General features: G+C 34.8%; 1 protein-coding gene across 2 annotated transcripts; it reads right to left on the minus strand.

Annotated features, from left to right (window-relative positions):
- Positions 1–1,549: 1,549 nt before the first annotated feature.
- On the minus strand, positions 1,550–11,856 carry LOC110097954 (2-oxoisovalerate dehydrogenase subunit alpha 2, mitochondrial). Of its 2 annotated transcripts, XM_020824628.2 has the most exons (9): positions 11,499–11,850; positions 4,194–4,331; positions 3,682–3,864; positions 3,443–3,600; positions 2,832–2,931; positions 2,640–2,751; positions 2,419–2,558; positions 2,156–2,341; positions 1,550–1,891 (listed from the first exon to the last, which is right to left on the minus strand). In XM_020824628.2, exons 1-9 carry the CDS (start codon positions 11,685–11,687, stop codon positions 1,724–1,726), a joined length of 1,374 nt encoding a protein of 457 aa, XP_020680287.1. In that variant the 5' UTR covers positions 11,688–11,850; the 3' UTR covers positions 1,550–1,723. The 2 variants fall into 2 exon arrangements, with proteins under 2 accessions (XP_020680287.1, XP_020680288.1); XM_020824629.2 differs by lacking the exon at positions 1,550–1,891 and having other exon boundaries at positions 2,169–2,327; positions 11,499–11,856.
- Between the last annotated feature and the right edge of the window lie 330 nt (positions 11,857–12,186).

The following is a 12,186-nucleotide window of genomic DNA, read 5'->3' on the forward strand; positions in this document are numbered from 1 at the left end:
AAATCCAAAACTCCAAAAGTACAAAAATTCAAGAATATTTAAAATTAAAATAGATCATCAAATACTTATAAACGTGAAAAGGTTGTATCAAATACGAAATGAGCATATACGTGAAAAGGTTGGAGTAGCTCCAGTAGAAGATAAGATTAGAGAAAGTCGCCTTAGATGGTTTGGTCACATAAAACGGCGGCCTTGCGATGACCCGGTTAGGAGCGTAGAGGTATTAGATTTGACTTATGTTAAGAAAGGTAGGGGTAGACCTAAAAAGACTTGGTTAGAAAATATTATGAATGACATTTCTTTATTAGATTTAAACGAGAATTTGACTTTTATTAGGACACAATGGAGAAAAAGGATTCATGTAGCCGACCCCACGTAGTGGGATAAAGGCTTGATGTTGTTGTTGTGTTGTTGTTGTATCAAATACTTATAAACACAAACACTCATCCACCCTCCGCAATAATTTATCGAGGTAGACAAAATCTGAAAATAACTTCAGCTCTTAAAGAGCTAATGTCTAGTTGATAATATCAATATAATTCGATAATATCGTTATGATTCATTCTCAATCTGCCTCTTGCCAATAAGGACGTAACACATGTCCTCTAATCGGTGATTTGGTTGCCAAATGGCACCACACAATGGATTCCGCCACCAAATGGCACCACAGGTAAATTACTATGACTGGAACCCTCTGAACCAGGTGATTTTGCCACAAAATAACACAATTATATTATGTTCATGGTCAACGCCTGTATGATCTCCAATGATATCAAATCATTAAGATATGAATCCTATATAGGGCACAAAGCCCTCTATTAGCTAAGGTGGGTTTAAATTTATCCTCTTAGACAAGTATCCACCCTGAGTCTATGAGGTACTCTTGGAAGACCCAACATGTGGCTGCCGACAAGGATCCTATTGTCTGATTGGGTCGACTACCTCCTTTGATTAAGTAGACCAGAGACCGTGATTATATGGGACGACCGAACCAAAGGATCTTGATTGGGCTTATCACTCCCCTCCCCCCTCCCCCCTCCCCACACCATCCGCTTTGAGTGCACGATGCCCCCCTGCCCCCTCCCCACACCATCCGCTTTGAGTGCAAGATGATACAATTTCTAATTTTAAACATTAAATTTTCACATATCAACCAATGTTGCTACTATATGCCAAATATCACATATCTAGAGTTACGATGTATTGGTTCGACGACTAACCTTAATCAAAAGATCTCTCTCATGATTGAGTGGGGTAATTAACTATAGAGGCTTGTGCCAATAGGAAATCAGAACTCAGATCATAAAGTCCTCACAAAATGAGGGCGAGATATCTGAGTAGTGCTTATCTACAAACCCAATCTGCCTTCTAAAAATTTACCCCGGAACCTAATCCATCAAAACTCCCCCGAAAAGCACGGGGAGGCCGGGGCGCGAATTTTCGGAGTCCACATATTTGAATAGGGTTAAAATAATTGTCAACTGAAATATCAATGATTCAATATATAAGGCCAAAAACTGGAGGCTCAAGCAATCATCCAAAAATCATAAGAGTTTGAACGTGGGAACAACCCAATATAACACTACTTCTCAATTTATTTTTATGATTTGCAATTTGTGTTCCCCCACAGAATTACTGACTTAAAAATATCATCACTAGGGGCATCATACAGAATCAGGTACACAAATTAGTGTCCTTAAGAAATGTATTAAGTTCAATTAAGCTAAATAGGCACATCAGACGGGTAATCCCCAGGATATTTCTCGACAGTTTGATAAAGAACCTGCTCTTGTTCTCTCAGGTTCGAAGGTAGAACATCATAAACATCAGTGAATAATTCTTTCAGTTGTGGCTTTTGCGCTCTCTCTGCAACCTGAATTGCTTGCAGTAGCTGCACACAAAAGAGTGACACAAAAATCTAGTAAATAATTCATTATAAATAGCCTCCAAAGACAGCATTCACTTTACATGCATTGCTTATGCAGCAAAGCAAACTAAGGCTTCATTTGGGACGGCTTTCTTACTACTTCTTAAAGCAGCTTTTTAGTACAAAGCTGCTTCATAAAGTAACAAGAAAGTAACAAGAAAGCTGTCTCAAATGAAGCCCAAGTAGCCTATGAAGAACTGCATTGAAGCTCGGGAATGAGAATTTTACCTCTTTCCTAACACTGCTTCTAAACTCAGATTCAACATCATCACACCACCAACCATTTCTCTCAATCCACTTTCTATATCTGGAAATTGGATCCCTTTCTGTTCTCCAATGATTGATTTCATCAGCTGGACGGTACTTTGTGGAATCATCAGAAGTTGAATGATGTCCAACTCTGTAGGTCAGTGCCTTACATGTTTATAAGAAACATTTAGAATCATAATGAGTTCATTAAAGGCTGTACAAATAGACTGAAAAGTCTTCACCTCAATCAAAATTGGCCTAGATTCAGATATAGCCATCTCTCTGGCTAAATGAACTGCACTATACACAGCAAGAGCATCATTTCCGTCCACCCGAATGCTACGAATACCATAAGCTTGGCCTCGAATCACGGCACCATCGCCTGGTAATTCAAAAACTAAATTATTAAGGGTAAAAATACATTTTGTTTCAATACGAACTAGTAAATGAAAAATAAACCGACATCTAAATTGTTCTTCAGTGGGAGTGCTAATTGCCCAGCCATTATTGCGACAGAAGAAAATTACAGGAGACTCCGTAACAGCAGCAAAATTTAGTGCAGCATGAAAATCTCCCTAACATGATCATCAGAAAATTCAGAAGAGAAGCAAATTACTATAAATTGAGGCACGCTATAAATGGATTTCTAGCATACTTCACTTGTGCCTCCATCGCCAAAATATGTGACAGCACAGGCATCCTTTCTATCCATCTTGAGAGAATAAGCAGCTCCAACAGCTTGTGGAAGCTGTGTCCTGAAATTTTTGATTTGTTCAGCAGAGAACTCAACATGTAACGTTGCTTCAAAATTTTAACAAAAAATTCAAAATAGTCCCTAGACTATTTGTGTGTGGCTAATTTAATTTTAAAATATCACATTGCAACAACTTAGTCCTGACTAAATAAAATTGATCCAAAATGTTATATCATATTGTAATTGTGACATTAAATGGATCTATATTTAGTCCCTCAACTATAAAATGGTTCCCAATTAAGTCCCTAAAGGACTAGTTTAGATCAACTTTGTATAATCAAATGACTAAATCAAGTAAAATTATACTCTAAGATTAAGTTTTCATTTGGGACAATTTTTTTACTGTTTTTTACCGCAGCTTTTTAGTACAAAATTTTCCTGAAAGTAGCGAAAAAAAGGTGGTCAAAAACTGTCCCAAATGAAACCTAAATTGGCCACATACAAATAGCTAGTAGATTATTTTGAAGTTTACCCAATCTTTAATCACATTGTATATTGAAATGGTTACTTACGCTATTGGTGATGAAATCGTGAAATAATTATACTTTCTTGATCCATAATGAATTGGCATCTGCCTTCCTTTACCATAGTCTGATTTATTGCCAAAGCATTGATTTGCAAATTCTTGAAGAGTGAAACCCCTCCATAAAAGAACACCAGGTTCCCTATACTATACGGGTTGCATAGTTTTTATTTTTCTGGAAGAAAATTTGAGTAATTTATGTGATATTCTTTACTACTGAGTACTAACCTGGGGAAATACGACATCTTCATTGCTAAGAGCAGCTGCAGATGCAATGTTGATGGCTTCTTCTCCAGTAGAAGTGAGATAGAAGGATATTCTTCCTTGCCTCTGAGCTTCATAGAAGATGGTGTCCATGACTTGTAGAGTAATCATGTCCCTATACATTTTCATAGCTACTTCTCTGGTTACCTGAGAAATGGGTCAGCTTAAGATTTGTTTCCTCAATGACAGGGAGGCAGAGAATACCAATTTTCAAAAAATAGTGACAAATATAAGATCCCAAATCATCATATTCAAAAGGTTAAACTAAGGCTTCGTTTGGGATGACTTTCTTACTGCTTCTTAAAGCAATTTTCTAGTACAAATATTTTAATTTTTGTATTATAAAGTTGCTTTAAGAAGCATTAAAAAAGCTACCCCAAACAAAGCCTAAGTCTGTATCATGAAAAACAAATAATTTATTTATTTTAGTCTATACACATAAATCTTCATACGTCACTAGATTTACGAACACTTGCCTCTTTAAAACTACTGCCTGATATTGTTTGCCCGTTATCATCAAGAACTCGATAGCAGCTTATTCTTTCGCCAGTGGATTCCGAAAGGAACCTCATCTCTGAAATGAACGTAACCTTTCCGCCAGGAAAATCCAAAACCTAGCACAACGCAAATGCAAAACATAGTAAGCACAAGATATTCGATAAGCACAAAGCATGTGGTCCTGCAATTTTTCATTTTTCACGGGCCTTAAACAATTTTAAAATTTTATGGTAAATTCATAGTTCTAGAAATTCCTGCCAAAATAAAAAACAGAATTCAGAGAGAAACTTTATAGGAAGATTCTTAGATTGCAGAGCTTAGACTTAGAAATATAAATGGAGCAATTGCAAAAGAGCAATCAATTTTTTGCAATGCGCATACCTTTTAGCTTTTTAAGTCTATCTACACCTTGATATTAGGAACCGTTAATAAAGAAAGAACAGTATTATCATCCCAAGAGATCAAAAGGAGCAACTTCCTAAATAACACAAGATAGAAGGCTACTTCCAAAATCAAAAGATATGTAAATAAAAGTACAAAATAAGAGATTTTAAGTCCTGACATACGTAAGATCAAGTTAAAAAAATCAAATAATATCAATAATAAGATCACAAAGCTCCAAATGCGTGGCAACTTTCACTGACAAGAAAATCAGCAGCACTATTAACTCAGTTTGTGCAGTACATTAGATTAAGCAATATTTCTTTGTTAACACCCAACCACAATTTTGTTCAAAAGAGGTCAACTTTTGTGGCACCCATAAGAAATAAACTAAAATAAATACGAGATACTATGGAGTGATTGTGTGTTCATGAAATGGATTTGGTAAGGGGTGATTTTGCACAAAAATCAATTCTAGGTAAGTTATATATTTTTAATTTTTTCTACGAAAAAAAATTTAATTACATTATGAAAACTTTTAAAAAATAAATCTATATATTTTTATGTGGTGTTTAATTTTGAGTCATTTTGAGCCAAATCAAATTCAAATCAAGTATAAATTATATCATGTAAGTTTTGTTGAAGATCATGAGAGGTATAAATCATGTACTTGAACAGAAAATCCATAAATAAAAACCCATAAACAGCAGGTAATCAATTCAAAATTTTATGAGAATTATTACCCGGCATATACAAGGAACTTTAAGAGGACAATCTATCATTTAGAAAAAAAAGAGTTTCTCCAATCGAATCATTTTTTCTTCCTAAATTAATTTATTTTTAGACTGGTTGGTTAATGGCTTTATCCCCATCTAAGAGCATTTGGGTTTGCAGATTGTCGTAGCGCACATTTGTCATTTCAAATTCCAAAAAGAAAATATTCCTCAGTTCTCTATTAGGCCGGCCCAAGAGGGGCCCATTGAACCGGGGTCCCTAGTGGACTGGTTTTCTCTTATAGCCGCCGGCCCAAGGAAGGGAGAGAGAGAGGGCCGGCTACTCCTATGGGGCCCACGCCTTGATTAAAGATTGTTTGGAGGGAAATATTTGAATTAGTGGCTGTTTAGGGATTTTGTATTGCTCCTTTGACTTTAATTAGTTGCTAATGCTAGAATTAGGGTTTCATCTTGAATTTAAAATCTAATTTGAGATCTAGGGTTTGTGCTTTTGGGCTCTAGGCTTTGCTAGAGAATTGGAGAGTTGTTTCTTCCTCTCGAATTGAAGAAACTTGTATCTTGTATTGTTTTTCTTGTTCGTGAATTGAATAAAAGAAGTTTTCCTTATGTTTCTCTCCAATATCCTGAACTCATGCATCATTTTTACTGTTTTCTCTCTGAAATCAGAATACTTCTCGTTGTTTTTACCAATTATTGCTAGGTTTGCTTGCGAATTCAAGTATTTTCCTTAGGGTTACTTGCGAACTCAAGTAGTTCCCTTAGGGTTACTTGTGAACTCAAGTATTTCCTATCATTCTCCAGTCCTAATGGGTACACCTCCAAATTCTACATTTCATCTAGAAAAATTATGAATATATTGTTTATCATGGCTTTTAGACATTTCTTCTGGACTTGTACTCATCTGCATGCATGGTGAAACATTCAATTATTACCCTTGTATCTAACAACCTTCATGAAAACTACCTTTCTTATTTAAAACCTATATTTCTTTGTAATTTCTTTTATAAGGTTGTTTTTATGTTGATGGTTATCAAGCTCAAACAAGTTCTGTTATCATTCACCATGTTCAGGCTGTCTTTATTAACAAACAAGGCATTGCAAACAGATCTCCTTTGCTTCTAAAATCCTTATGGTATTCAATACACTCTCTTCCTATATGTTTTTTTTTTTTTTTTTTGAGGAAAGCTTTTGATTGTATCAACAAAGGCTTTCTTCTTCAAAGACTTACTGATAAGGAAATCCCTCATATATTTGTGAGATAGATTAAAGCCCACATCTCTTCTACTCCCATGCTTGCTATTATTAATAAGGAGCTTTAGGAAACTGCCACCAAGCCAATGATTTAAGGAAAAGTCTGTTATCTCCATTCCTCTTTATTCTCTAATGTCTTATCGATGATAGATGCGCCAAAGCTATTTTCCTTACTCTTTCTTGTGGCCAATTATCTATCAACTACTTGATATATACAGATGTTCTTCTTGTTTTGGGTATGTCAATTATAGGACTATTAATGCCCCACTAGGAGTCTCCCATTACTTCTGGTTACCTTATGAGGTTCATAGGTAACCCTAACAAGATTCAGATTTGTTGAGTCATGTATCTGAATAACTACCAAATGTTTTGTGATCCTTAACATTAATGGTCATTCCCTCACTCTTAAAAAAACGTGGGGTTCCTCTTAAACCCACTAAAGTCATGATTATGGATTGTCACGCATCATTTAATAGACTCAACAAGTGGCTTGCTGGCTGGAAGCATAAACTATTACGTATTGTTAGTCATTTTCAACTGCTCAAGTCTTTTATATGGAGCTACATTTCCTGTTGGTTAAGTTCCTTATCTTTACCTAAATATGTTCCTCAAAATGTGACGAGCTTTGTTTCTAAAGTAATCTATAATAGTGGATTCTCTAACAAGCTTCACATCATTTCTTGGAATCAAACTACACCACTTAAACCCAAAGGAGGCTTGCATTTCCGTTTCTCTCATCTGTAGCAAAGCTTGCAAAATGAAAAATTATTTGGAAGAGTATTGTTTGTCCTAACTTCTTCACTCAATGCGGAATGCTCTCTATGGATCTATTTGGAACAGATGTCCCATTAATGTTTCTCATTTCTGGATGAAGTTATAGCCAGTTGCTTCCTAAATACATTAAATGCCTTCTTCTATTATTGGAAATGGCCAAGTATTTAATTGGATCTAATTGTGGGAGTACCTACTACCTATCTACAATATTTAGTAGGTAAGGAGCATAAATAGATCTAAAGCTGTTAGCCCTTCTAACCTGTTACATACAATTAAATTCATATAGCCCAAAAGCAGGACAGAGCTACAATAGAAGAACTGGAGGTCTATGCCTCCATTGACTCAATCATTCACCGCTGCTCGTAGGTGTTTGCCACCATGGTGGAGAAAGTTGTTCGTGTGGGTCAGAGGAAGATGATGATGTAAAGCTATATAATACTAGAAAAGCTTTTATAATTAAAATACAGTAACATGTCTTATAATTAGGGCTTTTAATGGGATTGAGCTGGCCCATAAATTCATGGCATTAATGGGCACAAGTTTAAATGAGTTAGCACTAATTAAATCAAGGCTTAGCTATCATTAAAACTCTATTGTGGTCCTCAACGGTTGACTAGTGAGAAATGGAAGATATCTTTGCGTTGATATATCTACATTAAAATTTGAAAAAGACGTGCCTAAAACCTAAAATCAAGTGTTTGTTTGGTTTGTTAAAAAAATAGTGCAGTGTAAAATGAATGTATTATAAAATAAATTCAGTATATTTAATTTAAATATTTGGTTTAGTGTAAAACAAATACATGAAATTACTTTTTGATGTTTAATTTAGATTAAAATAAATGTGTTAAGTCATTACCTACTGCGATGATGATGACTGTCAACTATGGGGCGATGGATGGTGATGACCAACAGTGGGGCGGTGGCCAAACAACTGGCAACGACTAGTGGTGGGCAATAGTTAGCAACAAGCAACAGTCTATGACAACAGGGTAGCTAGTGATGGTCACAAGTGGTGAGGGTTGGTCAACAGTGGTGGCCCATGATGGTTGATGGAGGTCTGTGGTGATCACAATGACTAATGTTAGACAATGGGCTTACGACTGGTGATGGTGCTTGTTAGCTGGCAACGACAACTTGCACAAGAAGAGCCAGATAATACACAATGTATTTGGACATAATTCAAATCGACCGATTTCCAAATATGCTACGGGGTTGTTTGGTTTGATGAAAAAGGAATGTAGAGTAAAATGAATGAAAGTAGTGTATTGAAAATACATACATTAGCTGGTAAGTTTTTTTTATCTACAACAACATGTGCAATCATATTTTTGTGATTCTCCATATTAACAAGGCAACTATGTGACACAAAGGGGTTGCACAACATTTAGTAATATTCAAATTTTTCCTGCAAGGACCCAAGCGTGCATCAAGATTAACAATTATGGTGTTTCTTGTAATATACCAAAGATTTTAGTCATGATTCAAGCACAAATGTGGCTGAGTATATTACAAATGCAGGATTTTACATTTTAGTTTGGTTAAAGTGAATATAAAGTAAAATAACACTGTGTTTGCAATAATAGTTGATTAGAGGTGGCCAACAACAAGGATGGTAGGTGGTGGGGGCCGGTGAGGTAGGCATGGGTGAGGATGGCAGTTGGCGACAGACGGCGATGGTGGCGAGGGCCGACAAGTGGCAATGATCGGTCATGGCCAATTGGTATCACCTTTCGCAAGCTGTGAAATTGGAATTCCCTCAAATTAGGTGAATGCCAAAAACACTTAACTAACTACAAGGTGATTTTCTAAACACTTAACTAACTACAAGGTGATTTTCAAATGCACTCCTAAAACATATTAGATTTGAAATGTAGTCATCAGAATGCATAAATTTAGAAAGCCCCATAGTTAACTTTACTCTACAATCAAAATGCAACTAATCAAATAGCCCCTTTGTAAGGTTTAATGAATTGGCTTAAAATTAGTTTGACTAACATAAAAAAATTGAGTTGGTATATCTTCATTTAAATACCCAAAATTTTAAAACCCCTATATTTACTTTACACTCAAAGCACAACAAACCAAGTATCCCTTAAGATGAGTTCTGATGAATTGGCATAAACTAAAAATTAGTTTGACACCAACCTAAAAAAATTTGGGTTGGCATATCTTCATGAAAATTTTAAAAAAGATGGATTTTAAATTATTAAATTTATCTTAAGATAATATAATAAATGAATGTTCAATTAAAATTTATTTTACATGTATCTCACAACAAATTCAATGATTTTTAAGTTTATTTTGACTTTTTTTAATTAAAAAAAATAGCAAATTCAAAATATAAAATTTTGGAAGGAGAAATTGTAGGTAACACAAGTAATTGTAACATTTTTACAGACATATATTATTTCTTTTTGTATTAAAACTATAAAACTTTTTGAGATTGCCAATGCTGATCCCAAGCTATTCTGAGAAATATTATGGGTATTTTTGAAATCATCAATTAGTTTCCCCCTAAGAAAGTTTTTAGCTTTGTCATTGCCTAAAAGATAAAGAGATGGAATTGGAATGTTAATTACTCTTCTATCATATATATTTTGCTTCAAAATTATTGAGGAACTAAGCTTAGGACTCCGCATGTCCTTGCTATTTTGGTTTTGTTTATGTTAATGAGGATCCATTCCAACAACAGCTTATATCGGGGTTCCATTTGGCTACACAACACTCGTCCACTACTACTTACAATGGAATTAGTATTACAGGATTCAATTATGTTTTGCAACAACAACAACATTATCAAATCTGTTTTGCATATAAAATAAACTCATGCAAAACAGAAAGCGATGAAAGTAAGAACTCCGTCATAGAACATTGAAAGTAATTCGTCACAACAATGATTAATTTCATATCTACTATTTGGTAAGAGCTGGTAAAAGGTAATTAAAATCAACAGATTTTTTAGAAGTTTTGGGACAGGTTCAATGAAGAACAAGGATCTGATCCTCATACTTATTTTAAGCAAGCAGCCTTTTCATTATACTCCACATACTTCGCAGCAACTTTGGCTAACTTTTTAAGAATGAATCCTTATCATTCATCTTCAACAGATCACCTCATCTCCTCCAACGTACAAGTGATTTATGACTTAATACAGTTTCAGTCTACAGAAACTATGAATATATATATATATATATACACACACACACACACACTACCCTTTTACTATGTATTGAGGGAGATACAATGGAAAAATTACACTGCAGTTTTCTCTATTGTAGTGCTTAATTCTTCAGCTCTTTGGTTTCTTTAGTATTTGTTCACTGTTATATTTACAGCAAATTATTATTCATTCATCATTTTGCTAGCTTCGATCTACCTTCACATAAAACTGCAACTCCAAGTTTTCTTCATGGTATCATAGCATTCTTCTTAACAACATCATTTCCCTTATCTATTTTCCTACAGCTTTCTCATGGCCAATTCGGCAAACTCATCCACAAACAATCCTACTTCTCTACAATCAGGTCTCAATGACATGGCTGAAACTTCTATCCCGTCCCACCTAAAAATTTTTTATGTTCAACATAAAACACATTCCAATCTACAGAAACTATGTATCCATATATTCTACTCTTACACATTGTATTGAGGGAGATATAATGCAAAAATTATACTCAGTTTTCTCTGTTATAATTCTTAATTCTCCACTTCTCTGTTTTCATCAGTTTTTGCTCTCTGTTTATGTTTACAGCAGCTAATTCTTCATTCTGCATTTTGCTAGCGTCGGTCGGCCTTTACATAAAACCGCCAGCTCCAATTTTCCTTCAAGTACTTCGTCACATCAACGATTCATTTGATATCTTCTATTTGGTAAGAAGCTGACAAAAGGTAATTCAAATCAAATGATTTTCTTGAAGATTTGGGACATTCGATGAAGAACTAGGATCTGACCCTCATATTAATTTTAAGCGAGGTCATTCTCATATTAATTTCGCTCCCAAGCCACTAAAAATCAATTTCAATCTTGCCACCAAAACTGATTTGACCTAAATAAATTATCATACTAGGAACAATTTTCCTTAAACAACAACTAATAAAACAGACGGAAATCAGAGACGATAAAACAAATTAGAACCCACCCACCTGGTTCCTGCAATCATCGTACTGCGGGGAGACGCTCTCACCAGCCCTAGCCGACCCGAAACATCGGTCCGAACCACCTCTTGAAAACGGAATCGGCGGGGAGTTCCAGCGACCGATTACAGTCGAAGCAGATAAGCCTCGCATAAAATGCCGCGCCGCTGTGGATCTTGCGTGGCAGATGAGAGCCATTGGAAAAGGAAATTTTTTCCTCAAACTTTGTTTCAAAAATTCAAGCTTTGAGTAAACAATTTGATCAGTTTATGATCGCAAATAAAATAAATCTTTAGTAAACGAGATAAAGGAGAAAGGCGTGTCTGCATGCGAGTCCAAATGAGTATGAAAGTATTTTGGCATTATCGTTCAGCTCATTTTGGTCCCTCATTACCTCATTAATAACTATTTATCCAAATGGAACCTGAAAAATTCAACCAGACCTTATATTAGGAAAATTATACGCGCACAATAATATTGTAAAAAAAAAATTAAAATTTCTATATATATATATATATATATATATATATATTAATTTATATGAATTAATAATTGAAGCTTGAGGGCATAAATTTATTTCAAAATCCTATTACACAAATTTTGAGATATCAAATTTATAAGAACGTAACATATAACAAGTAAAATAATTAAAAATATCATAAATGCTTTCTTTTGGTCTTAATTTTCAACAATCTCA

The sequence above is a fragment of the Dendrobium catenatum genome, unplaced genomic scaffold (assembly GCF_001605985.2).
Source record: "Dendrobium catenatum unplaced genomic scaffold, ASM160598v2 fragScaff_scaffold_946, whole genome shotgun sequence".
In the NCBI taxonomy this organism is placed as follows: Eukaryota; Viridiplantae; Streptophyta; class Magnoliopsida; order Asparagales; family Orchidaceae; genus Dendrobium; species Dendrobium catenatum.

What these genes read in the sequence shown, in the direction of transcription:
- LOC110097954 (XM_020824628.2), bottom strand. Translation starts at nt 11,687, where the DNA reads ATGGCTCTCATCTGCCACGCAAGATCCACAGCGGCGCGGCATTTTATG. An exon ending in AAGATGTCGTATTTCCCCAG is followed by an intron (nt 3,601 to 3,681) that starts GTTAGTACTCAG and finishes CAACCCGTATAG; the next exon opens with TATAGGGAACCTGGTGTTCT. An exon ending in CACTGAAGAACAATTTAGAT is followed by an intron (nt 2,559 to 2,639) that starts GTCGGTTTATTT and finishes TTGAATTACCAG; the next exon opens with GCGATGGTGCCGTGATTCGA.